Genomic DNA, 24681 nt, shown 5'->3' with positions numbered 1-24681 from the left:
CAATGGAACGTCATTGGATGCTATGATTTTATTGGCCAACCTTTGTTGCCATGGAAACCAGACGCCATGTTATAGTAAAAGGCTAGCAAGCAACAAATAGCAAAACTGGTCAATTTAGCTATAATTTAATGAAGGAACAGTGCTTCTTCGATGAAAATAACACAAATGAATCTTTTTTCCCAGGAAGTAACATAAAAAATATTCAATTATTACCATATTGTTAAAATTGTTCATCATTTCTAAAAAGTGTTAAATTTGAGTTCATTTTGCTGTGTTTCATGAAATTCACCTTTTACATTTTTTCTTAAAATCTTGCACATTTTAACAGAATATTATGAAAAAATCCCACAAATTCAGAAATTCTGATTATATATGTTAGAAAGTGCACATTATGAACAATTAAAAAATTAAATAAAACCCATGGGTTTTCTTAATATATTTTGTTACCATGGCAACAAAATCTCCCGAAAAAAATCATTTTTTGACAAAAAAAGCATAAACCATCTCATTTTTGTTGTATGTTAATGAAGATATACCACTTATGCAAGAATTTTGGGAATATAAAATAGGGAGTACACATCTTATATATTGCAAAATTAAGTTAAACCAATTAGTTTTATAGATAATTTGCTACCATGGCAACGGAATATGTCTAAAATGCATTTTTATTGAAAATAACAAAGATATATCCATACAATGCCAGAAAAAAGAATAACTGCTGTATATGTCACCTAGCACATTTAAATAAGCATAATTAAAAATTCATCTTAAATAATCATTATATATGTCAAAAACAATCTTTGGTTACCATGACAATGGACTATAATTTACTTTTAAATATATATAAAGCAATGTTTGATAACCATATATAACAAACATGATTTTTGATGAATCTTTTTTTTTTTAAATAAAAGAACACATCATCTTTTTTCTGTACCAGAACTACTTTTTTAAACAAATATTTTTGTTATCATAGTAGTTGTTAATATCTATTCATTGCAATAAACTTAATAAATTTATGCTATAACATTGTTTTTAAAACAAAAAATTCATTGAGTCTTTTATTTATTTGGACATAATTTTTTTCCCCTTCCAAAATCAAACAAAGCTACATGCTTAAACAATTATGTTTCCCTAAAATCAAACTTTGTACAAAAAATTGCCTTTTTCTTCTGAATTCAAGCTTTACAAAATTTGTTTTTCAAAGTTTTAGGCCATCCAAAGTTTTTTATATGTTTAGCATCCTCATGTGCTTTGGTTTCAAAAATGAAGATCAGAAAAAAAAAACAAAAGCAGGAGTCCTGAAATTGATTCTTTTGGTACAAACCTTTGAATTCTGTCAATTTCTTTATATATTTTCTATAATCTGTCAAATTAGGTATATAATAATCATTTAAAACATTGATTTTCCTACAGAATAATTCAATGAGAAAAATAGATTAATATATCATATCCTTTAAATGCATCATTTTTCCAACTTTAAAATTTGTGGTTAATTTTAGACCGCATTTTTTTGTAAATAGGTAGGTAAGTTTTTGAAAGATGGGTGGATGCTAAACAGAGAAAAAACTTGGAATGACCTTATGCAGCATCACAAATTGTTACCATGACAAACTTGAAAAAAACCTTCAAACAATAAATTATTTGATTGGTACAAAAAGTTTAAACATCATAAAATTTATGAATATTTTTTGCACATGCACAGACACATAATATACATGTATATTCCCTAAAATGCTAACAATATCAATATACAGACGTCTTTACCTGTATGCAGTTATATCATTCACATCACACAGTGCTGCTATTCTCAAACAAAAGTGTATTTCTTATGTTTTCTCTTTCTTCTTCCTCTTCTATTGACTGCAAGATTTCTCTCTTTACCTGTATGCAGTTATATCATTCACATCACACAGTGCTGCTATTCTCAAACAAAAGTGTATTTCTTATGTTTTCTCTTTCTTCTTCCTCTTCTATTGACTGCAAGATTTCTCTCAGGTGTTCATCATTCTCTAGTTCCTCCTTGAAACCACTGGCCTTTCCATTCAGAGAAAGTCTACCAAAATAAGAGTTAATTTGAGAAGGCTGCAGCCATTCCTCAGAACTGAAAAACTTCTCACCATTGCTATCTCTCAGAGATCTCATACGCTGAGCTACTTCAATCGGAATTGCTTTCCTTCCAGATTCTTCACCTTCATGATACACTCTTTGGAGAAATTCTTTTACTCTGGTAGAGAAGCGAGCAAATTTTCTTGCTATTTTTAGTGCCCATCCTTGTGGAAGCTTTTTTCCTGATAAATTGGAATCTTCCAAGGAGTGGTACTCTGCACCTATTTGATGCAACTGTTTAGACTTGAACAAATTTGAATGACATGTCTCTGACCAAAGATGTCGAATTTCATCGAATGTAGAGGTTTTTTCTTGCACATGTCGATCTAGATCCATATGTTCTTTCAGAAGCTCATAAGAGGAGAACTGCTGATTACAGCCTAATTCGGAACAGTGGAAAATCCTGGTTTCGGGTCTGTGTGGATCTGAACAGTTTTCTTTTCTCTGAGAGGAGATCATACCATACTTGGTTGGTGGCTCTTCAAAGTCTGACAGTATGATGAGTCCTGTGTCAAGTTGTTCAGATTTCAAGACATCTTTTCTCTTTATCTTCATACCAATGCTCACATTGAAACTGTTTAAAATTTATAGAAACCCATGCAAAGATAAACAGTTTTACAGAAATTTTCTATTAAAAACTTACATCTGACTTTCTGGAGTTCGTCAAAAAAGGCACTGCTTATTTCTTCAAGGATGTCGCATTTTCTACAGTGTTCCTCATGTAAATGATCACACTCTTCTTGCAGCAAGACATTGCTTGGATGGCTAAGAGCGAATTTGATACAGTGATCTTGGCATCCACGGGACAGTCCCACACTAAATTTATACTCTGATTTCAAGTACATCTTTAGATTTTTTAAATCAGAGGTTAAACTGGTAACTGTGTTTATTTCAGATCCTAATTCTTTTAAATGCTCACACATGTGTATTAGGTCATCAATGGCTGCTGCACCATCAGTGGCAATGTTATCAAGACCACATAAGCTCGTTCTTTTACTAGCAGAGCAGGTAGACATAATTTTGTACAATGTGGAATCAGATAATGGAACAAAATCCATTTCAGAGCAGTATGATTTATACATACTTAGTAAAGAAGAATGACAGGTTGTTCTCACTACCTGTGGTATTGTGATTGTCTTTCCATTGTCACAATGCAGATCTCTTGTTCCATATGAACAAATTTGAAAGAATTTGGGATCTAAAAAAATGACAATGCATGTTCCAGTTTTTCTCTATTCATGCGGTGTCTAATAGCTGGTCCCACACTGACTGGTAAGGTGCCTGCTCCATGAGATGCTGCATGCAATCGACTTTGATCAATTTCCCACTTTGTTAGTCCAGGAATAAGTTTCTGGAGTTCAGATTTACTGTGTGCATTTGGTAAAGATAAGAGAGACAGGAGTTGACGCTTAAGGGCATTATTTTCAGCCTCACAGTAGAGTTGTAGAATTGAATCTGTTATTTCAAGTTCCGTTTTAGTATTTTGTTCATTCTCCTCCGGATGGTTTTTTTCTAGGAGTAATCCAAGTAGTTCTCTCGATTGTCCAGGGGCCATCTGATCTAGAATCGTGTGCACTGCATCTGTAGCCTTCCTTTTCAAATATCTCCTTGTGCTGGCTTGTACTTCATTCAAGGGTGTTTGCAGCTGATACTTAATTGGACTCATTTGGCCACCACTTAGAGATGTAAGAGCTTTGTTGAGGTTATCTATTCCATCAGTTAGATGTATATGACCCTCTAAAGTGGTGCTCCAATTTGATTCCCGTGACAAACTGCAGGTGGTTGATTCGTCTGTCTAGAAATACAAAATTTAAAATTTGAAATCATTCATGGAAAATAAATCCTATTCTTTTTTCAAAACAATTAGTGTTTTTCATTGTTTCATGAAGAACATATGTGTTACTTTTTTATGGTCTCTTGGGTGGTAAAGCTTGTTTCACATCACCCATTGTAGTCTCTGGCGAGTCCCAAAGGTAATGATTCAAACAAACTTGAATCTACACTATCTGTGGATGATTTTTTATGAATATGACTAATCATGACTTCCTGAGAAAAGATTTTTAAAGATAATTTTCCATGAATTTCTATATAAAACTTTGATTGCCCATTGTGGCCACACCCTACCACCGGGTGCATGATGTGAAAAAAACTGAATTTACACTATGTCAGAAAGCTTTCACATAATTTTTATCCTTACTGGCCCAGTGGTTCTTGAAGAGAAGAAGATTTTTAAATGATCCCACACAATTTTTACTTTTCTTTATTTTCTCCCCTTGAAAGAGGGTGTGGCCCTTCATTTGAACAAGAGTGAATTCCCTTTAATCAAGGACACTGTGTGCCATGTTTGGTTGAAATTGGCCCAGTGGTTCTGGAGATGAAGACGAAATTGTAAAAAGTTGATGACAATGATGACGATGACAGGCAATGGACAAATTTTAATCAGAAAGCTCACTTGAGCCTTCAGCTCAGCCAGGTGAGCTTAAAAAAAATGAATCAGAATATTCACATCTTCTCAGATGTCTACACATAATGTCCTTATATAATTAATACAAAGTTTTATGAAATTCTTTTGAGTAAGTAGTTTCATAGGAGTTGCACTGAAAAAAGCAGATGATCTGACAGACTGATGGACGGGTGCAAGCCCGTAACAATGTTTCAATTCAAAGACGGAGGGGGGAGGGGGGTCTAAAAAAATGAAAAGTAAAATAATACTTATTAAATAGAATTAAATTTTAAAAAATACACTACTGTTTAAAATAAACCAGAGGTCTGGTATGAGACTGTAGCTCTACTGGTCTGTACATATAACAAAGGAAAAGTAGCACTTGGATTTGAAACTTTACAACAAGCAGTAATAAATAGAATTATGTATCTTAATGTAGTCTACTTGTGTGCCAAGTTATATTGAAATCAAGGAAAAACTGTAGGAGGAGTAGTGTTTTGAAAGTATTTCACAGAAATTTCTATTTTTAGTAACCATGGAAACACCATTTACTAAAATCAAAATCTGATATAAACTATCATGTATCATAGTGTAGTCTAATTGTGTGCCAGATTTGATTGAAATCAGACCAAAACTGTAGCCGGAGTAATGTTTAAAAAGAGTTTTACAAAAAATTTCTATGTTAAGTAACCATGGCAAAACCATTCATCAAAATCAAAAACCAATTCATCAAATTATGTATCTTAGTGTAGTCTACTTGTATGCCAAGTTATATTTAAATCAGACTAAAACTGTAGGAGTAATTGCGTTTTAAGGAATTTCACAGATATTTCTATTTTTAGTAACCACGGAAACACCGTTCATCGAAATCAAAAAATGATGCATTGAATTATGTATCTTTGTGTAGTCTACTTGTGTGCCAAGTTTTAAATCAGACCAAAACTGTACGAGGAGTAGCGTTTTGAAAAATTGTTTACATATAGACAGACAGACGACGGACACCTTACTATCGCATAGGCTCTTCTGGTCTCTGACCAGTAGAGCTAAAAATTCTATTGGGTGGAGAGGAGGGAGAGGAGGGTTGTTGTACCTTTTTCTATTCCTTACATTTTTTTTAAATGCTGGAATTTGCCAGCGATCCACTGTAACATACAGAAATGGGGGGGGGGGGGCAGCTTCCAAATGAAAATTTACATAGTTAAACTACATCAAAAAATTATCCTCAAAAAAAAAATAGAGACCAGCAGCCCCTTTTGCAGAGAATCAATCTTCAAAATAAATACCTGTGACAAAGTCTCTGAATGGCAATTTTCATCATAATTCTCTGCCCTTGGCCGGAGGCTCCTGAATTGCTGAAAAAACGTTTATTATGATGATAGATAATAAAGATATTAGAACCATTTCAAATGAATGCCAAGTCATCAGCATTTTACATGGAAATATAAAGTACATATGCATTAATGTTTGAATATTGAGATGTAAATTGAGAGTAAATTGATAAATATTTTACTTTGTAAAAAATCCTGTATTTTAATTAACATTACCTCCGCTGTGTCATTCAGGGTCATTTTGCAGTTAGAAGGTACTTTTTGACAACACTGAAAATATATCATTATACTATGTTTATGTCATTTTACGAAAGAATGGTACATAGTTAAATGACTTAATGCTTTTAAACTGATAAATATATCCTAAATAAATTAAATATTTGAATAATGAAACATATTTCATTGACAGTTCATGTCAAAGGTATTAGACAGAAGTTCCAAATACTTAGATAATCCTCTCCCCAACTGATTCAGATAAGTAATTCTCATTCCATTATATTTCCTTCAAGTATCATGCAGTTACATAAACAGATAAAATGGACATCATTGGTAATCAAGATTAATAGATTTATGTTTTGTATGATGATGAGGATGATCTGTATGTATATGGGTAGGGTCAGATTAATGGTATACATTGTACATCCACTCTCATATGAATTTTCTCTTTGACACACTCCATCTTATAATAAAAATAAACAATGATAGAAACAAACACAGCATGATATCTCCACATTCTATGCTTATTTTGAAAATTGTTGAATATATGACTTCAAATCTATGAATGTTACTGCAATGTGATTATTAAGTAAATTTTAAGTGAATGCTTAAAACTAAGCAGTGTACTTGGGAGGCACAATATTTATAACTAGTAGATGTACCATTTACATGTATTAGACATCTGTTATATTCCAATGTGCTGAATTCAAGGCTTGGCATAGATGAACGTGCAGGGGTAGTTGACGTACTGACACTTGTAAATTTAATTTGTTTATCATCAGATACAATTTTATAGTATGAATGTGTATAAAATACAGTGATTGATGATTGAATTTTCATGAATGATAACTTACTAAAAATTTGACAGTTCAGAATTTAAGAAACAACATATGACATGTAAAAAGGGAAACATTAAGAATTGCAATGTACAGTGTTTGAGATAAAAGTTTCAGATCAATTAATTTCATATGTAGAAAAATGGATTGATACACAAATTTTCCATCTAACAAATTGTGAATTTATACGTGTATAGATTTTTAAACATGATCACCCTCCATATGAACCAAGGGAGTTTAAATTATTTAAACTCAGATATTTTTTACCCTGCAGACTTTATTTAGTACTTAAATGGAGAACGCCTTGAAAAAGATGCCTTGTGTAAATCTTACCTCACATGATTTCATTTCATCACTGATACTTTTTCTGCATTTACTGCATAAACCTATTTAAATGAAATGTAACAGACATCTAGAGTTACATGTAAAATATATATCTGCTGAAAATAAAAATTACCCAGTCAATAAACAAAAAACGTAAAATAATCATAAAATTTCGAGGGGGGGGGGGTAAAAAAGTTCATACATTTATAATTAATTATATAAAAAAATAATTCATTGTTTTATGAATTATATTTGATATATTTCATATCGCACCTTGTATCAGCCTGAGACAACAGTATGACCCTATGCTGATAATGGTTGTCAATGAGATCTGATACACGGTGTGGCATGAAAAAGGGTATGTTTTGTTTTGTCGTATGTACATGTAGTACATACATGTATAAGTTATATACCACGTGTACAGCATGAAGCTACTAGAATTATCAAAGACTAGCTTTATTATATATCAAATACCAGTATTTTAAAATTAAACACAATAATTTTTACAGAGAATCATCATCGGAACCCACGGGTTTTCTCTCCGTTACACTACATATTGAATGTAGTGTAACGGAGAGAAAACCTGTGGTTCCGACGATGACAGAGAATGTGAACAAACAATAGCCTATTGAATAGGTGTATGATCACAGGTACTGTTCTTAAAGGTTTAGTCTACAAGGGATGCAATTCTAAATGTAATACCTGAGCCGACAGGAACAACACTTCCATACACTGTATGGAGGTGCCGTGACATAGATAGCATGATGCTCCTCCCAACCTCTGCTTTGGCCTTTGAACAGGTCTAGGCGGCCTCTGTTTTTGGAGGATAGATTTTATCCTCTGAAAACAGAGGATAGCGGTCTTGCCACCTACCGGAATTTTCAAAACTAAGGGCAGTTAACTCTTAACCAAACAAATAACAGCAACTCTTGCATTTATGAACCGTACGCTGATTTCGAAATCAAAACAAATAAAAGGTACAATTTTATATGATGATGGATAATTCCAGATATTAAATTACTATAACTATATTTTTTAATTGCCGTCAATCAGTTATTCGGAATACAGCTTGGAAAACAAATATTGCACTTACCTGCCTGTGACTGAGGTTAATTATAACCACGCTGATTTTCCAGTACCGTAATTATGTGATAAGCAGTTAAGAAATTTTGATAAACAATTTTTTTTTGAAAAATTAAGTTCAATAATTTATCATTTCTTTCATTTAATAATTCTTATTAATAAGCACATCACTTTGTAATATTTTATTTGTTTGTGTATATACATGGCTGTATGAATATATGTTAATTTCTTAGTAAACATGTCAAATTATTTATTTTATTTACTTATGCTATTCAAATTATTTATTTATTTTTTATAATTATTCATTCAATCCATTTGTACTTTTATTTGCTTAAATTATAAGGCAGAGTATATTCTGCGTTTTAAATACGCTTAAAATGCATTTCCTTTTGTGTTTCCTTTTTTTTGAATTAAAAGAAAAAAATAAAAGAAATATTAAAGACTTTTAATTGTCTAAATAGGGAAAAATCATAAAAAATAAAACAAAATAACAAGAAATATTCAGTAATAATGGAGCGCAAAAAGTGCTAACTTTGAAAACAAATTGCAAAATATCTAGACATAGAATCTCAAATCGCCACATACAATCGATAGTTTAATGTTTGAACTTTTATTTGCATGTACTCTGGTGCTTGCACTTTTTGATTAAAGGTAGGTACGGGGTGTTTGAAAATTACCTGTGTTATCCTCTTAAATCGGAGGATAAACTATCCCACAATGCAACGCGGTTTCCATATATGGTAAAAATTTTGGCCGCCATATTGAATTTAGCTATCCTCCAAAAACGGAGGCCGCCCAGACCTGTTGAATGGTGAGTGTGACTTGGGTGTGAGCAGGATGTTTTCTTCTTCCATCTTACACCAAGGGAGTATCGGTGGAAGGGACAGATAGAATAATCCCCTGCTAGTGTAAAAATACCAGCTCGAAGGCATATTAAGTGCCCCTCAGAAGGTATATCTCCGATGTTCAATGATTTTAGGTAGTTTTTAATGTCTTTATTACAGTTTTTTATGAGAATCAAACTGTCTTCATTTGGGTAATAAGGTGAAGCTCCACACTTGTTTTTCTCAGACAAAAAAGAAGAAAAACTGCAGGAAAGGTGGTTTTCCATATAAAAGTCCTATTTTTGTTGGAATATTTTGCTTTACCTGTCCTAAGTATATATGAGAATCAACAAAACTTCAAAAATGGACTGCAACAATTCATTTTTCATAAATCCTCACCTTCTTAACAGAAGAGTGAAATGCAGCCTTTTCGACTCCTTCACAGAAGAGTGTCAAGGGAGATAACTAAAATTTCATGAAGTTTCATGTTTTATTATCATAATATTTATTCATAATTAAAATAACCCATGGGTTTTTCGATTGATTTATATTCTGTTATAGAAGCTCTTCAAAGGCTTATAATTCAAATTCATTAAACATGTAGGATTTTTTAAAAAAAAAATCGCCAGCACATATAAGCACCCTCTAAAGGATACTACTGATTGTTTCAGCACAGTAGGGCATTTATAAAATTCAATTTTTAATTATCTATGCAAAAAACCCATTTATATTTGTATTAAAACATTTATTTTGATGTTTTTTAATAAAATTGTGTTAATTAAAAAAAAAAAACTATTACTATCATGAATCATTTATTTTTACTTCTGCCTGGTTCTTATAAATAGCTGTACTTATAAACATGTTTACCGGTATATAACATCTTTATCAAAGAAAATCATCCCATGCAGATGCCATCATGAACTGAACTTGTCTTTGGTTGTTTTAACTGTTCAGATTTTTGTTTATCACGTTATGCCCCTTCATCCCCCAAAACAACTGATAGAGAGAGAAAAAAATCCTGAACTTTTTTTTTATTTTCTGGATGAAGACGACGAATGCAGTATAAAACTCAATGGGTCTCTTTCTAACTTCGCATTTCGGCAAAATAAGCCCAATTGAATACTATACCAAGATTTCTGTCTTGCTTTTAACGATGAAGTTGCAATGTTTGTTGCTTGGTTTATTCCTGTTTTTGGCTTCCTCTATGGCCGAGGAATCGTGTGACAGAGAAGAAATGGAGGACACGATTTGTAGTCTGTGCGCACAGCGGAGTGGGAGCAGACTTAGTCAGTTAGGTGAATATCTTTTGAATAGTATATATTCCTTTTGTCAAACATTTTGATATAATTTTTAAATTATCTGCTCATTCTGATTAATATTCCAAGTACATGCAATTAGGGGCCTTTTAAGTAAAAAATAAAACACTTTACTATCAATTATACTATACACTAGTATTATTTTTTTTAAATACTGAGTCATATAAAGGCAATATTTTTTTCCCAAAACATTAAAGTTATTTCAATGCTATCAAAATTGCCAGAATTTTAGAGAGAGTTGAATGACGTTTCCACTCACTCCTGCTTCTGTTTTTCTTTTTTTTTCGTTTTTTTTTTTCAAAGAGAGTTGAATGTCGTTTCCACTCCTACTTCTGATTTTTTTTTTTTGGTTTGTTTGTTGTTGTTGTTGTTGTTTTTTTTTGGTTGCAATTATTAAACATTTTTGATCACCTGAGTTACTCAGATAAGTTATCTGAACACAATACTATGCTACCCTGTATCTATTTTTGACAGTTTCCATTAGTAAATCCTTAAATATTTTATAACTTCTCTGAAACTAAAGCACCAATTTAAAACAAATATGTATTTTGTTTTATTTAAAAATTCTCCTGCGCATCTAGCAGACGAATTTTCATACAATTACATGTATAATAAGCAAACAGCTTTTCCAAATACGTGTCCTCTGGGGTGAGCGTGGGTCAAAATTGCCAAGAACTTGTAGATCTTCAATATTCAAATATTTTACCTGCCTTACCTGTTATGGTCAAAGACTAAACTATAAAACTATAACGCTACAGTTCTGCAGCTAGGTCTTATAGATAGTAGACTGTTTTCAATGATTATTTGAGCGATAGCAAAATTTGTTTACTTACATGTAAAATTGCGTTGCGTATCGATTGAATTGATGATATTTTTAATCATTTAAGATACATGTATGTTCAGTTATTTGAATTAATGTTTTTTGGCGATCACGCAAAGAAAAATGCTCTTGTTTAAAAATCAGTGGCTATCAAATGATATGAAACATGTTTTGGTGTTTTTAATTGAAAGACAGTCACCCCAAAATACATAATTGTGTATTTTATATCCATTTTTAGGGAAAATGCAAGTTGCTTTTCATACCTACATGTCAAGTAGTGTGCAAATTAGTTCTCTCCGTGTCAACAAAACACTCGTGTACGACAGAGTGGAAACCAATATCGGAAATGGATATGACGTGACAAGCGGAAACTTTGTTGTACCTGAAAATGGCGTCTATGCATTCCACATCACAACTGTTGCTAAAGACAAATCTCATTGTTCAGTGCAACTCGTCAAAAATGATATCGTGAAGGACATCGGATGGGCGGATGCAATGAACCACAATGACAGAGCGTCCTCTTCCACCTTTACCATTCTGAATGTAAAGGAGGGAGACATTGTAAAAGTTCGTGTTGGCACAGCCTTCGCTGGTGACATTCTGGAGAGCAACCAGTACACGAGACTAAGTTTTTCTGGATTCAGAATAGTTTAATTGAATAATAAGGGGAAGATATGAATAAACCAATAGGGTGTAGAACGCACATTTTAAAATTAGAATATGAATATATGTGCTTCTGTAGTGAGGATTGACTCCATATTATATTCATATTATAATCATTGTAATTATCCTATGGTATATTGATATTATTAGTAGCAGTGGAATGAAATGCACGTTTATGAATATCAATATGAAAATCTGTGTATCAACTACACTGACTTGGTAAAATGAAAAGGTTGTTTTTAATTCAACAAATAACGATGTTGCTTATATGAACTACATCGTACTTTGATATGAATTCTATGGTTCAGTCTCGTAATTTTTTTTCTAAGGTTGTTATCCTAAAAATTAAGTTTTTAGGTATTGTCTTGAAAAGACTATATTTGTTAAAGCTCATGCAAAGCAGTAAATATGAAATATGAATAAAAGCCAAAAGACAGCATAATTCGTTAATTCTTTTAGCAACACTATCCTTTTTTTCATTATATTTCATAACTACCACTATTACTGTAAGAAAAAAATCTTGGTCATAATGCAAAATTTTTAGCATGTTTTAAATATTCCCAACAACAAATATGAAGTTGAATTATTTACCATGCCTATGTATGCCTATACTTCATAAAAATTCTCACAAAGATACATATAGCTGGTTCTAGTTAATGATCTACCAAGCTTCTTTCTTTACTTCTCACGAAATATTAACAGCTATGAAGGAGAAACTTCAGGATTAAATACTGTACAGCAACGTTAACATATTCGAGAAGTGGTGTGAATCAGACGTGAATACTTCAATCTCCAAGGAACTTTAGGAAAAAATTGAAATCACAAAATTCAACCAAAATCAGTGGCCAAAACGTACGATATTTTCAACACTTTAAACCATTCCCCCAAAGACCATCGATCATCATAGACAACTTATTCAATAAAAATGTAACTCATAAATTTGCACATCTTGTTATTTGTCATGTGCAAACTTATTTTGTTGAAAAAACATTCTGATTCTAAACGCAGTTACTCCGGTATTGATCTGAAAAGATGCTTGAATTTCTGATTGACAATATCTATGTAGTTTTCGGAGATCATACAGCTCTTTCAACACTCTCTTGGAATTCCAATAGGTCCAATTATGCCCCGTTATTAGCAGAGTGTTCGTTTTCTTCTTCGTTATCAATTAACAATATTTTTCATTCTTACTTTGATTCGATATATTCTTTTGAACTCGAAATAAAAAGACACCACAGAGTTTCATATTTAGATGCTCTACTAAAACATTGATGGCAAACTAATAATAAAAATTAAATTTTATTATCCATGGCATCTGATCCCCCCTCTTTTCTCAGAGGTCCGTGTTGGCTCTGCTCATAACTTGTATCGTTCAACTTGACTTTTGACCTTGATCACTGTTCATTATCTTCACATTTCATGTTAATATTTTTTTTTTCGAGAAATACTCAGAGGTCACTAGCATAAAAAAGTCATTAACCTACTTAATTGAAAGTAAAAAAAAAATAATAACACCACAATTATAGGTCTACAAAGTACAATATATTGATTTTCATCGAATATTATAAGTGAATTATTTGCCGTCTGAGTAAATGTCATCCTTAAGATCAATATGTCTGGTTGTGGATGATACATAAGATTTGGATTACGATCGTTCGGCTTTCTGCTGATCCACCATGGTTTCTTTTGACACGTTTGATCTGCACTGTTGTAGAAACGGAAGCAGATTCTTATGAACATATAGGCACCATCTTAGCACTCTTAGCACGCTTATGATCTTTCTTGCTTGTTCTAAAACAGGATATACAAATGTATTTTTGAAAATATAAAACAAGATGTATTTGTGAAAAACTGATGCAGCTTATGGCCAAGGTTAAAGTCTCTCAAAAGTAAGTCAAAGCCCAAGGTCAAGGCCATGAGGTGAAAATGTTGGTACCTAAAGAAAGATCTCTTCACGAGGGATACAATGTGAAATGAGAAAGATCTAAAATCTAGAACCAACTGTTCAGAAGTAATGGCTAAGGTTAAAGTTTATTTTAAGTAGTTCACTTCCAGGATCAACCATGTCTCAAATGTTGGTACACAAAGGAAAAGTCTTGCAACAAAATACAGGCAATGTGAAAAAAAATTATGACTCAACATATGTCATTTGATATTGGCTAAATACCTGCCAAATATCTCATTGATATCTTAAGTTACAAAAAAGTTATGCCAAAAATATATGCAAAAAATGTCAGGAATGCAACACCTTTTTCTGACATTTTCAAAATTTAATATTTATTGAGGGTCTATGAAATAAATAATATGTTAGAAATAATGACTTTCGTGATGAAATTCAATGTTTTTAGCTTTAAATTTAGACTAGTAACTTGTGTTTGACCAAGTTATAGCCATGGCTGCTTTGAACAAATTGTCAAACCATGTCAGGAGTGCAACAGAAAAAAAATATAATGTTGCCAAAAAACATTGATTTTTAAAGATCTGTATGACATTAAATTTAAAAAAAGGATTTTCAAAGTGTAAAACAATAACTGATAAAAGTTATAAATGTTATATGAATCACAAGCAGCATAAGTGAGAGTCAAGTATCTGTGCATACCCATTTATTTTGGGAGTGCAACATTTGATCATTTGCTCCTCAACATGGAAAAAAACTTTTATCAGCACATGTAATACATACATTTCTTTGCTTTCTATCTTGGAAAATAAAGACACAAAGAACATTTTAACCAAATAAATCTATCAATTACAGGATATGACTGTGTTTCAGATCCATATTTCTATGGTCAAGAGTGCATCACTTTTTTAAAGATCCAAGTTCAATGATGAAATTCATAATACCGGTGTTGTAGAGTAGGATTCCCCATATAGCCAGTTTTCCCTCCGGAAAGTGTACTCTAGAGTAGGATTTTCCCCCGAGGGGAAATCTCACACCAGAGCCAAATTTCCCCATCTTTCTTTCTCAAAGTAGAAACCCCATCCCACCCCCCTCGTTATAGAGTCACTTTTATTTAATGTGCAGTATATCAAGGCCATCTAAAGTTTAAATATTCAATTTGTTTTTCAAAGAATTTACTTCTTGTATGTTACTTGAATCCATTGAACGAAAGAATTGTTTGAGTTAGTATCTCGTTAAAACGAATTAATTATTTCATAACGAGTTAGTTATCTCCTTATAATTAGATGGTTATCTCGTTAAAAGGATATAATTACATGTATATAGTATTAATGGGTCGTTATCTCGTTATATTATACTTTCATGTAAATAAGTTGAATCTGATCTGACGAGAAATATTTGTTAAAAAACACTATTACCTGCTGAATAATGAAGCCACGCCCTCCAGCGTAGCAACAGTGAACACTGCTTGTCGACGGGTGATATTCCAAAAACTATTGACTGCGCAGTATTCATGCGCGCAAGGTTCACTGTAATATGCATTTGTATAAAACATTCAGTATAATATAATAAATATTGCATGTAGTTGAGTGTAACATTGAAAATTTTCACCCCTCGAAAACCATTTTAACTGAGGCGCAGCCGAGATTGACAATGGTTTTCGATGGGTGAAAAATTTGCACATCATGGAGTATTTATATTATAACGAGTTTGTTATCTCGTTAAAACAAAATAATTTTCTTGTTTGTAGCATTTGTACGAGAAACTATGGAATGAAAATTACATAATTTTTAATTCGATTTTGGGTGAATAATTATCATTCGAACAATTGATAAATGGCTCAAATTTTATTTTGCGCTTGGGTTTAATTATGATAAAGTCTTTAGCTGTCTTGCTGTCAATAATCATATTTTGTTAAGCTAAGTAAAGCAATCAAGGAGAACACATTAAAGCATTAGCTGCATAACATCACCAATGATGGGAAAAAAATCGTGAACAAAGAGATATTTTTCTTGGACTTTAGACCTAGTATGCTTCTATTCCTTAACCTTTTGATTATAAACACTGTACACGCACATTTCATCAACTCGACTCCCTTTATTTCCAATTCTGACATTCTTTACTCAGAGACCAGATGAAAAGAAAAAAAATTAATGCTTCAAAAAAAAAAATTGATTGGACGGTTGCTGAGAAAAAAATGAGATTTAAAATTTTCATTTTTCATTCTTCGCATGTTTTAATTCATATGATCACCATTTTGAAGAAGGGACACTTGTAACAATGTGTGCCCCCCTTTCCCCCTCATAACATAAGTACAGCCATTATATTTTATTGGGGGGGGGGGATTGGCTCTGGGGGAAATTGCACTCTATAACTACTACACAGAGTAGGATTTCCCCCCGGAAAATTGAATCTGGTGTGGGATTTCCGTAGGGGAAATCCTACTCTAGAGTCATTTTTCCAAGGGGGAAATTCTACTCTAGAGCCTATTTTCCGGGAGAAAATCCTACTCTAGAGCCAGTTTTCGGGGGGGGGGGGTGTTAGAGGGGAGAACCTACTCTACAAGACCGGTAATAAGTATTCTTTGATCAATAAGGATCTATTTGAATAATTTAGTACTAAATTATGTACATTTTTATTACTAAAAGGCTTCTTTTCAATTTTATCAATCCAGTGGGTTTTTTTTTTTTTTTTTTATCTTTTCTTTTTTTTTTTTTAATGAAATTAACACACACACACACACACACACACACACACACAGAAAAATTGTCATAAAACTTTAGTAATTCCACCACAACTTCACAACAGAACATGTTCTGGTGTAATGTATGCTTCACAATTCTCTTCTCTTGGTCAAGAGTGCAACAAATAAGCTTGAATTATCGATGATCAAATATGAATAAATATAAGAAAAAATTGATATGTAAAATGTTTCTGGTTGACATCAGTTGCTTACAGTATTTGTCACATGAAGTAAAATGTCTTATAAAATATACTTCTATCTTCTAAATATATATTTAGTTAGTTTTGTGACATTAATAATGAAAAATTCAAGATATTCATACATTTTTATGCATTTTTACCATAAAGTATTGGGACTATGAATATCGCACAATTTCGTTACAACTTGATGTCGACAAAACTATATGAATTTTCGTGTTCTATGATTTTTAAAAATTTTATTACGGACAGGAGAGCAACAAAACTGTTTTATAATTATCAACGAACTTCATCTCTCTTTGCTAAAAAAATAAATTGCAGGAAATGTTTGATACTATTTGTAGTTGAATTCTTTATGTCTACCAACAAATTAATATAGGCGTCGGAACCCGGGGGGGGGGGGGCTATCTAAAATACATTTCTATTTTTAAATATATTACATAAGCAAATACTCATATTTCGAAGTCAAGAAAATGTGAAAAACTTGCTGAAATTGATAAGAAATATCAAAACGACAACTTCTCTACAAACTTTGAACGAGTAATTGTGTGTTATAATTTTATAAAGATGTTTAATACCAATTAATACCAATAAGAAACATATCAGATTTCAGGAGTGCAACAAAATAAAGTAAAATAGTATCACTTTAAAATCTAGTATTTTTATCGGAAAAATTATATATAAAAATTCATTTTTTATAATGTTTACATTTGAAAAAAATGACTAAATGGACAAAAAAAAAAGAAGTAATTTTTGGGGAATTTATTGTATCATGTTTACCTCATATAAACTTTTCAAACCAGAATTGAGACAATAAATGTAAAATAATCAAAAAACCATTCTTTTTTCACATATTCAAGAGAAGAAACTCAAACAAAACTTAGACCTAATCATTTATATAATTAAGATGTAGTAATATTTTCTTTTTTTCAAATGAAGTTCTGCTAAGAAAAACTTTGAATTTTTTAATGCACTTGTCTATTCTATTGTCACTTTCATATATACAATATGATGTTATAATTGAAAAAATATGCTATGTTAAGTTGAATTTAAAAAAAAAATGCTGGTCATTTTTGAATTCATCCATGTCCTACATGTAGCACCAATCGGTCAAAACTTATGGCCCTTTTTACAAAAGAACTTATGAAACCTTAGTTGCTTGTAAAATCTTGCAAAATTAGTAATTCTGTTAAAAATTATAAGCATAAATATATTTTTCTAAATTCTTTTTTTTAAAAAAATGAATCCATTTTAAATTTAACAGGTCGAGGAAACTACCTTATATGGATATTGTTGTAATTGCGCACAGCAGTGTTTACAGCGAACAATGGTCCAACCCAATGAATGAGCCGAAAAGCATGATGGTCTACTACATATTTATATTTTACTGCAAACATATGGGTCAGGCAAATTTAGGACGCGATTTCAAATGACTGCAGGAAAGTCAAACTAATAATAATTTTTAATGTTTTGGTGAAAAATATGAAGAATAGGTACTAATTAAGATTTCCCACGCTCACATTAACAAACAAAGTCAATTTTCCGTGTTAAATAGTACGTTGAAATACCGGCCACAGTCTTCACAAGTAAATAAGAACCCAGTTTTTATAGCTTGATATTCGTAAATTTGCCATGCTACTGGTGTTATTCGTTGTTGTTTTGTTGTTATTTGTTCACTAGAAATTAAAAGTTAATGCATTTATAAAAAAAAAAAACAAACTTAAATTTATTTCTGTACCATGTGTACGGCATTTCTTTTACACAGTATTAAATTTCATGTACATGAATCATAGAACATATATTGAGTAGCATATATTTCGAAGATGTATACATAGTAAACAATGACAATACGTGAGTACACCTCAGAGTCGATTGTTTTGGACCAGGGATTAGTCACGTGAAATTCATATTCACTGATATAGTCAGGCGCGGATCAAAGGAATTGAAGTTAGGGGGGCGCAGAAAGTAGGCAGGGGGTCTGGGGTCCGCCTTGAGGTCCCCAGTGGGTCCAGGGCGAAGCCCTGGTGGGGGCCCATGGGGCGAACCCCCCTGAAGCTCCTGGATTCTAGACGTTCTGTAGGGTAAAAATGAGGTCTACCAAGTAGACATTTTTACATTTTCTTGACGAAACTATGATTTACGCTAACTTGGACAGTTTTAGGGGGGGGGGCGCCGGGTGCGCCCCCCCTTAAATCCGCCACTGATAGTACAGCACGGGAAAAGCTGCCAGACAATTGTCAACTAACGGACTTGTACAATGGAGTGTAGGAAACCCATATTTTACCGTTGTAAAATATTTGTATGTAAATGTGAGCATGGAATTAGTAGATAATGTTGTACATATTGTATTAAGAGTGTAAAATGCTTGGAAAAATGCATCATGTCTTTCCGAGAGCGATTTGACAAATTGGCCTTTTCGAAAAGCACATGTAGTATTTTTTGTAGTAACCCATAATGCAACTCATTTAGCTGATTGGTCGGTTTGTCAGTCACGTTAGTGCCTCATTTAGCATGTAATTTTATTCTGACGTCACAGAAAATAGTTTCCTCGACCTGTTTTATGTAAGACAGAAAGTTATTCGCGAAATTACATTTTGGTCTTAGTCGTAAGGTCTTTTGTAAAACGGGGCCAAGGTTAAATTTGAACTTTCTGCGGACAAACAGATTAACAAACAAACAGCTAGATGGACAGACCAAAAAACCACACATGTATATGAACCCGAATCTCCAATATAAGGACACTTGTTTTTAAAAATCATACTGTTTTCTCGAATATCATCGTCGTATACCCATGCACGGGTGATTTCGTTTTTAACTCATCACGTGATGAGTTACAGAAGAGATCACCCGTGGGTATCCGACGATGCTCGAATATTCGCTGGCACAGTCGATCAAACCCTAGATCTTTTCTAATTCTGTGTACCCCATCATAATCAATCTTTGTAGAAAGTTTAGTGTCCCATTGCTGTAAGGGTCCTAGAAATCACTGATGTCAGTCAGGCGCGGATCCAGGATTTTTTTTCCATGGGGGTCCACACCCCAGTCCAAAAATCATATCAAAAAAAAACAAAAAACCCAAAACTCTTCCTACCAACTCATCAGGGTTACGGGTTTTCTAATAGGTCCAGGGTCATTTTTTTCTTACTTGACTATGTACATTAAATAAATCTGCAAAGGGTTGGCCGGGAAATACCAGTAGTGGTAATTAAATACCTGTTTCGTCTCATAAACATTGGAATATGTTTTATTTCTTTAAAACTATGTTATAAGAACATATCCAGAGCCCGTTTTACAAAAGAACTTACGACTAAGACTAAAAACTTACATTGGTTGTGAAAGCTTTTTAGAATTGCTAGCAGAAAAAATGTATTCATAATTTGTTTTCAAAAAGATTCAGATCATTTTCAGATCAATGTAAAATAGAAAGTTATCTTAAATTTTGGTCTTAAGCTTAGTCGTAATTTGTTTTGTAAAACGGGCCCCTGGTCTTTTAAAACAAGGTAGTCCGACTTTTTTTATAGTCCGACCCTGTTATGGTCCGACAATGCCATGATCCGACATTGTTATAGTCCGACCTATCTTTCAACGTTTAGTCCGGAAGTGGCATGATCATTTTGTGAACAAAATTACGAATCTTGAATTTGCATTATTTTTCCAGTGTTTGTCGTTCAATACTATTTGAGTGACATTCGAGGTATAGCAACAAAAGTGTCGAAGGTTAATATCTCTTTCAGGTAATTATCAAAGACCTTATTATATTTAAAACAAATGCCTTATTTATTTTATATGTTTTATTCGAGTTGGCAGGTATTGTCCACAGTGGTCTACACAACAGGGGGGCAGCCGGCAAACTGGCACATCCCCCAACATCAACAATTAAGTTGTGCCCTCCCTGACGGGAAAAGTAGCACGCTGGGTTGACCTCAATCGTGCTACGGACACATTTCAACACAAATTATCTTTAATTATATTAATTATAATTAATTATATCAATTATATTACATAATTTTGCTTTAGATTTACTCTATATGAGATATAATTTTCAAAGTCAACATCACATATATCAACATCAACCATCACATATATCAACATCAAGCACAACAAGTCAAGAATATAAATAGTTCAATGGTTAAATTGAAGGTGACGATTTTGCCAATCTGACCACTGTGAAGTATGGTTTTTCCCCGAACTCCTCGGAAGGATACTGTATTTGGCCCAAAATCATTCAAAAGGTCTTAAACGGACATAACAGGCAATCCTGATCAACATCGTTGGTCTCCTTCAACGGCACCGCTAATTTCTGAAAAGACAAAAACAAAAAACCCAAAGCAGAAAAGAATCTCAATAACATTTCCATAACTGTCAATAAATATAGGTATAGCCCAATTAAGTAAAACTATGTAGATGTACGAAAGGAGAAAGAGCATACTTAAACATCTAGCTCAAGGGTTGAGGTGGGAGGGTATTTCAAAATACAAAAATTAAATCAGATACTTTCATCACCCACCTTTCACTTTCATTGATGCATAGAAAAGGGGAGTTAACCCGGAAACATAGTGACTAAGTATCGACACTGTATGGGTGGATAACAAAATTCCGACTTTACTAAATCATCAGTTTCTCGCAAAATAAGAGGCGAATGATGACATTAATAACAGGGTAGAGCTTTGATAACAACGCATATTGTGAGACAAGCTCAAATATGCGGTATTATCAAAGACCTTATTATATTAAAAACAAATGCCTTATTTATTTTATATGTTTTATTCGAGTTGGCAGGTATTGTCCACAGTGGTCTACACAACAGGGGGGCAGCCGGCAAACTGGCACATCCCCCAACATCAACAATTAAGTTGTGCCCTCCCTGACGGGAAAAGTAGCACGCTGGGTTGACCTCAATCGTGCTATGGACACATTTCAACACAAATTATCTTTAATTATATTAATTATAATTAATTATATCAATTATATTACATAATTTTGCTTTAGATTTACTCTATATGAGATATAATTTTCAAAGTCAACATCACATATATCAACATCAACCATCACATATATCAACATCAAGCACAACAAGTCAAGAATATAAATAGTTCAATGGTTAAATTGAAGGTGACGATTTCGCCACATGGGCACCACAGGTGCCCACCGCCACCTGGTGGGGGTAGGCAGCTTCAATTTAACCACCCACCATGGACCCCTAGCCTACTCAAAACCCTCAGCACCCCACCCACTGTGAATACCAATTTCTCACTGTCTGCACTACTCACTGCATCTTCGATACAAGATTAAATCAATTCTTTATCAGCCATCCCTGCTGTATTAAGATAAATGATCTGGTTTCCCTACAAATAAAGTGTGCCTGAAAACACCCCACCCCTCACTGGAATCTAGTACAAGTTTTTGTTTATTCTGCTTTGGGTCTTTTTATTACCCTGATATTTTTAGTAACAACAGGTTATTTTTTCTGAGGCATGGATAAGAACTAAACTAGTCTGGTGTAAGAAAATATGTAAATAATATCAATCTCTAATCCCCACTTACCCTATTCTTGTATTTTTATTTATTTGTTTATTAATTTATTTACATGTATTTATTTATTTAATTTATTTATTTATTTATTATTTTTTTTTTAAGTAATTTGAAAAGTTCTAAACTACTTTCCAGCTGAGATTGCAAACAAGTAATAAACAAACACAAATCCTCTTTAACCCCCCCTCCCCCCTTTTCACATCTGCATATGGCTGCAGTTCTTGCATTGTTGACAATGTTGCAATGACAAAAATTTAAGTGTTATCACATTCCCGCTTTGTAAATTAGAGAACAGATTAAGAGATACCTATCTCCCTGCTATCTTTATTACCTAATCTGGAAAACCATTTTTGCTCAACAGAAGCTGCTCTGGTTCTAAAGGAATGAGGTCATACCACTTATTTTGAAACCAAGCTCTGCCAAAGCCCCTCCATTTAAAATTGATTAAAACATATACTAATTACCTTCCAACCCAAGAGACACAATGGCAGACCATGAAATGTTTCCAAAGTATTTGTAGACGTATATATACTGCACCAGATATGAAGTACCTATATGACTAAATTCTATATTCCAGACCCTTGCCCAGCTGATGCTCTAGCTCTCAAAATCTGCAACTTGTCACCTTGAACTCTTACTTCAGGAATATTGAAACTGTAACATTAATTCAGAATGGGCTACCCCCATCCCTCACCCCAAGGCAAAAAATATGGTTAAGACTAGGATAGGAAAAAAAATATATGGACTTCAAATCTGTTTTAAAGTTGTAAATATGCATAATTATATGAAGGCCAGCATACAAATTATTGTCCAAGTATGAGCTAAGGCAATGGCAACCTATCCTTTATTTAATACCCTAAAATGCTGGGGAAGTTTTTTTAAATTGAATCTTTAACTCCTTCAGATTTGCATTTGTACCCACCAGCTGATACATAGATGTAAACTATATTAATTTAATATGCATTGATGGTGCATCTGAATCACCTCTGACATTAATATATAAACATAATTATAAAAGTACATGCATGCTAATTGCTTAGTTGAGGGGTGTACACCAATGACATGTATGTAATTGGCAATTGAGTTTGAACTGACATTTTTCAATGGAGAAATGCCCACTAGATATATACATGATATGTGTCAGCAGTTTTTGTAGAATTGCTGTCTTTAACAAAACAGTAGCCTCATTTCTGAGAACAACATACAAAACATTGCAGGAAAAGGATCAGATTCTATTCAATTCAGGTCTATGGAACAATATATGTCTAACCCCCCTCCCCCTTCAACCCCAAGAATTTGCATCTGCTTGCATAGCAGATTAATAGTAAATCTTGTCTTATGCTGTTTTTTATGTTTTATATTTCATGATGAATAAAATCAGTTTCCCAAACATATCACCTTTTGTGAGTTTAAGAACCATGAATTAAAATTTGAACTAAAGCAATTTTTTCCTGAGTTAAATTACAAATCTTTTTATTTTCCCACTTTGAGACACAACAGAAACCATCAATGACCAAAAATTAGGCCCCAATTTTACATGATGTTTTATTATAGCCTTTTCCCTCCCTAACTGCTTGACCATTGATCAATGCTCCTTCCCAACCAAAAAACAAAAGATTCACATTCACATCCACAGCCCTGTCCCAATATGCCTGCATTGACAATTTAGGAACCCTATAATCTATTCATTTGTCAAACCTAAGTTACTCGCGTAAAATTGTAAAAGGTCAGGAAATTTAGATACGTTTTTGACCTTGAAGAATGGTACCAAATAAATTTGAAGTTTAATAATAATCATTTTCACGCTGGCTCTCTTTTTACGATTATTCAACTAAATAACATTTTCTTATTCAAAATCTGTTGGTGAAATTGGTTATTGCCATTGTTATCCCTTGTAACATGTGCCAGTACAACGGAAGGACGGTGTGGGAAATCGATCTGTTTCCATCCAATCAAATATTCGCCATCGAGAGATATAAATGTCAATAAAATAATTAATGCTACTTATTTTGACTGAAAATTAACTTTAAAAAACAGAAATTGTGACAGACTATTTCAAAATACAAAAATTAAATCAGATACTTTCATCACCCACCTTTCACTTTCATTGATGCATAGAAAAGGGGAGATAACCCGGAAACATAGTGACTAAGTACCGACACTGTATGGGTGGATAACAAAATTCCGACTTTACTAAATCATCAGTTTCTCGCAAAATAAGAGGCGAATGATGACATTAATAACAGGGTAGAGCTTTGATAACGACGCATATTGTGAGACGAGCTCAAATATGCGGTATTATTTTAAATCAAATCTTCTTCATTTCAGCCTTTGATTTCAATCAGCTGAT

General features: G+C 32.9%; 2 protein-coding genes and 1 long non-coding RNA gene across 3 annotated transcripts; 1 reads left to right on the top strand and 2 right to left on the bottom strand.

The window, feature by feature from the left end:
* Positions 1-1908: 1908 nt before the first annotated feature.
* Positions 1909-3167, bottom strand: LOC133189818 (uncharacterized). Its single transcript, XM_061325210.1, has 2 exons — positions 2845-3167; positions 1909-2683 (listed from the first exon to the last, which is right to left on the bottom strand). The coding sequence occupies exons 1-2, from the start codon at positions 3165-3167 to the stop codon at positions 1909-1911; spliced, it is 1098 nt and encodes a 365-aa protein (XP_061181194.1).
* A 2664-nt stretch (positions 3168-5831) lies between these two features.
* On the bottom strand, positions 5832-7329 carry LOC133190037 (uncharacterized). Its single transcript, XR_009721556.1, has 3 exons — positions 7266-7329; positions 6097-6150; positions 5832-5904 (listed from the first exon to the last, which is right to left on the bottom strand). It is a non-coding gene; the product is annotated as an uncharacterized LOC133190037 (long non-coding RNA).
* A 2987-nt stretch (positions 7330-10316) lies between these two features.
* On the top strand, positions 10317-11981 carry LOC133190036 (complement C1q-like protein 3). Its single transcript, XM_061325508.1, has 2 exons — positions 10317-10458; positions 11538-11981. The coding sequence occupies exons 1-2, from the start codon at positions 10317-10319 to the stop codon at positions 11951-11953; spliced, it is 558 nt and encodes a 185-aa protein (XP_061181492.1). The 3' UTR covers positions 11954-11981.
* The last annotated feature ends 12700 nt before the right edge of the window (positions 11982-24681 follow it).

The sequence above is a fragment of the Saccostrea echinata genome, unplaced genomic scaffold (assembly GCF_033153115.1).
Source record: "Saccostrea echinata isolate AGI-Se365-2 ecotype Australia unplaced genomic scaffold, CSIRO_AGI_Sech_v1 ptg000020l, whole genome shotgun sequence".
NCBI classification, from domain to species: Eukaryota; Metazoa; Mollusca; class Bivalvia; order Ostreida; family Ostreidae; genus Saccostrea; species Saccostrea echinata.
Note: the sequence above shows the minus strand (reverse complement) of the source record. Positions and strands in the feature narration are given on the sequence as shown.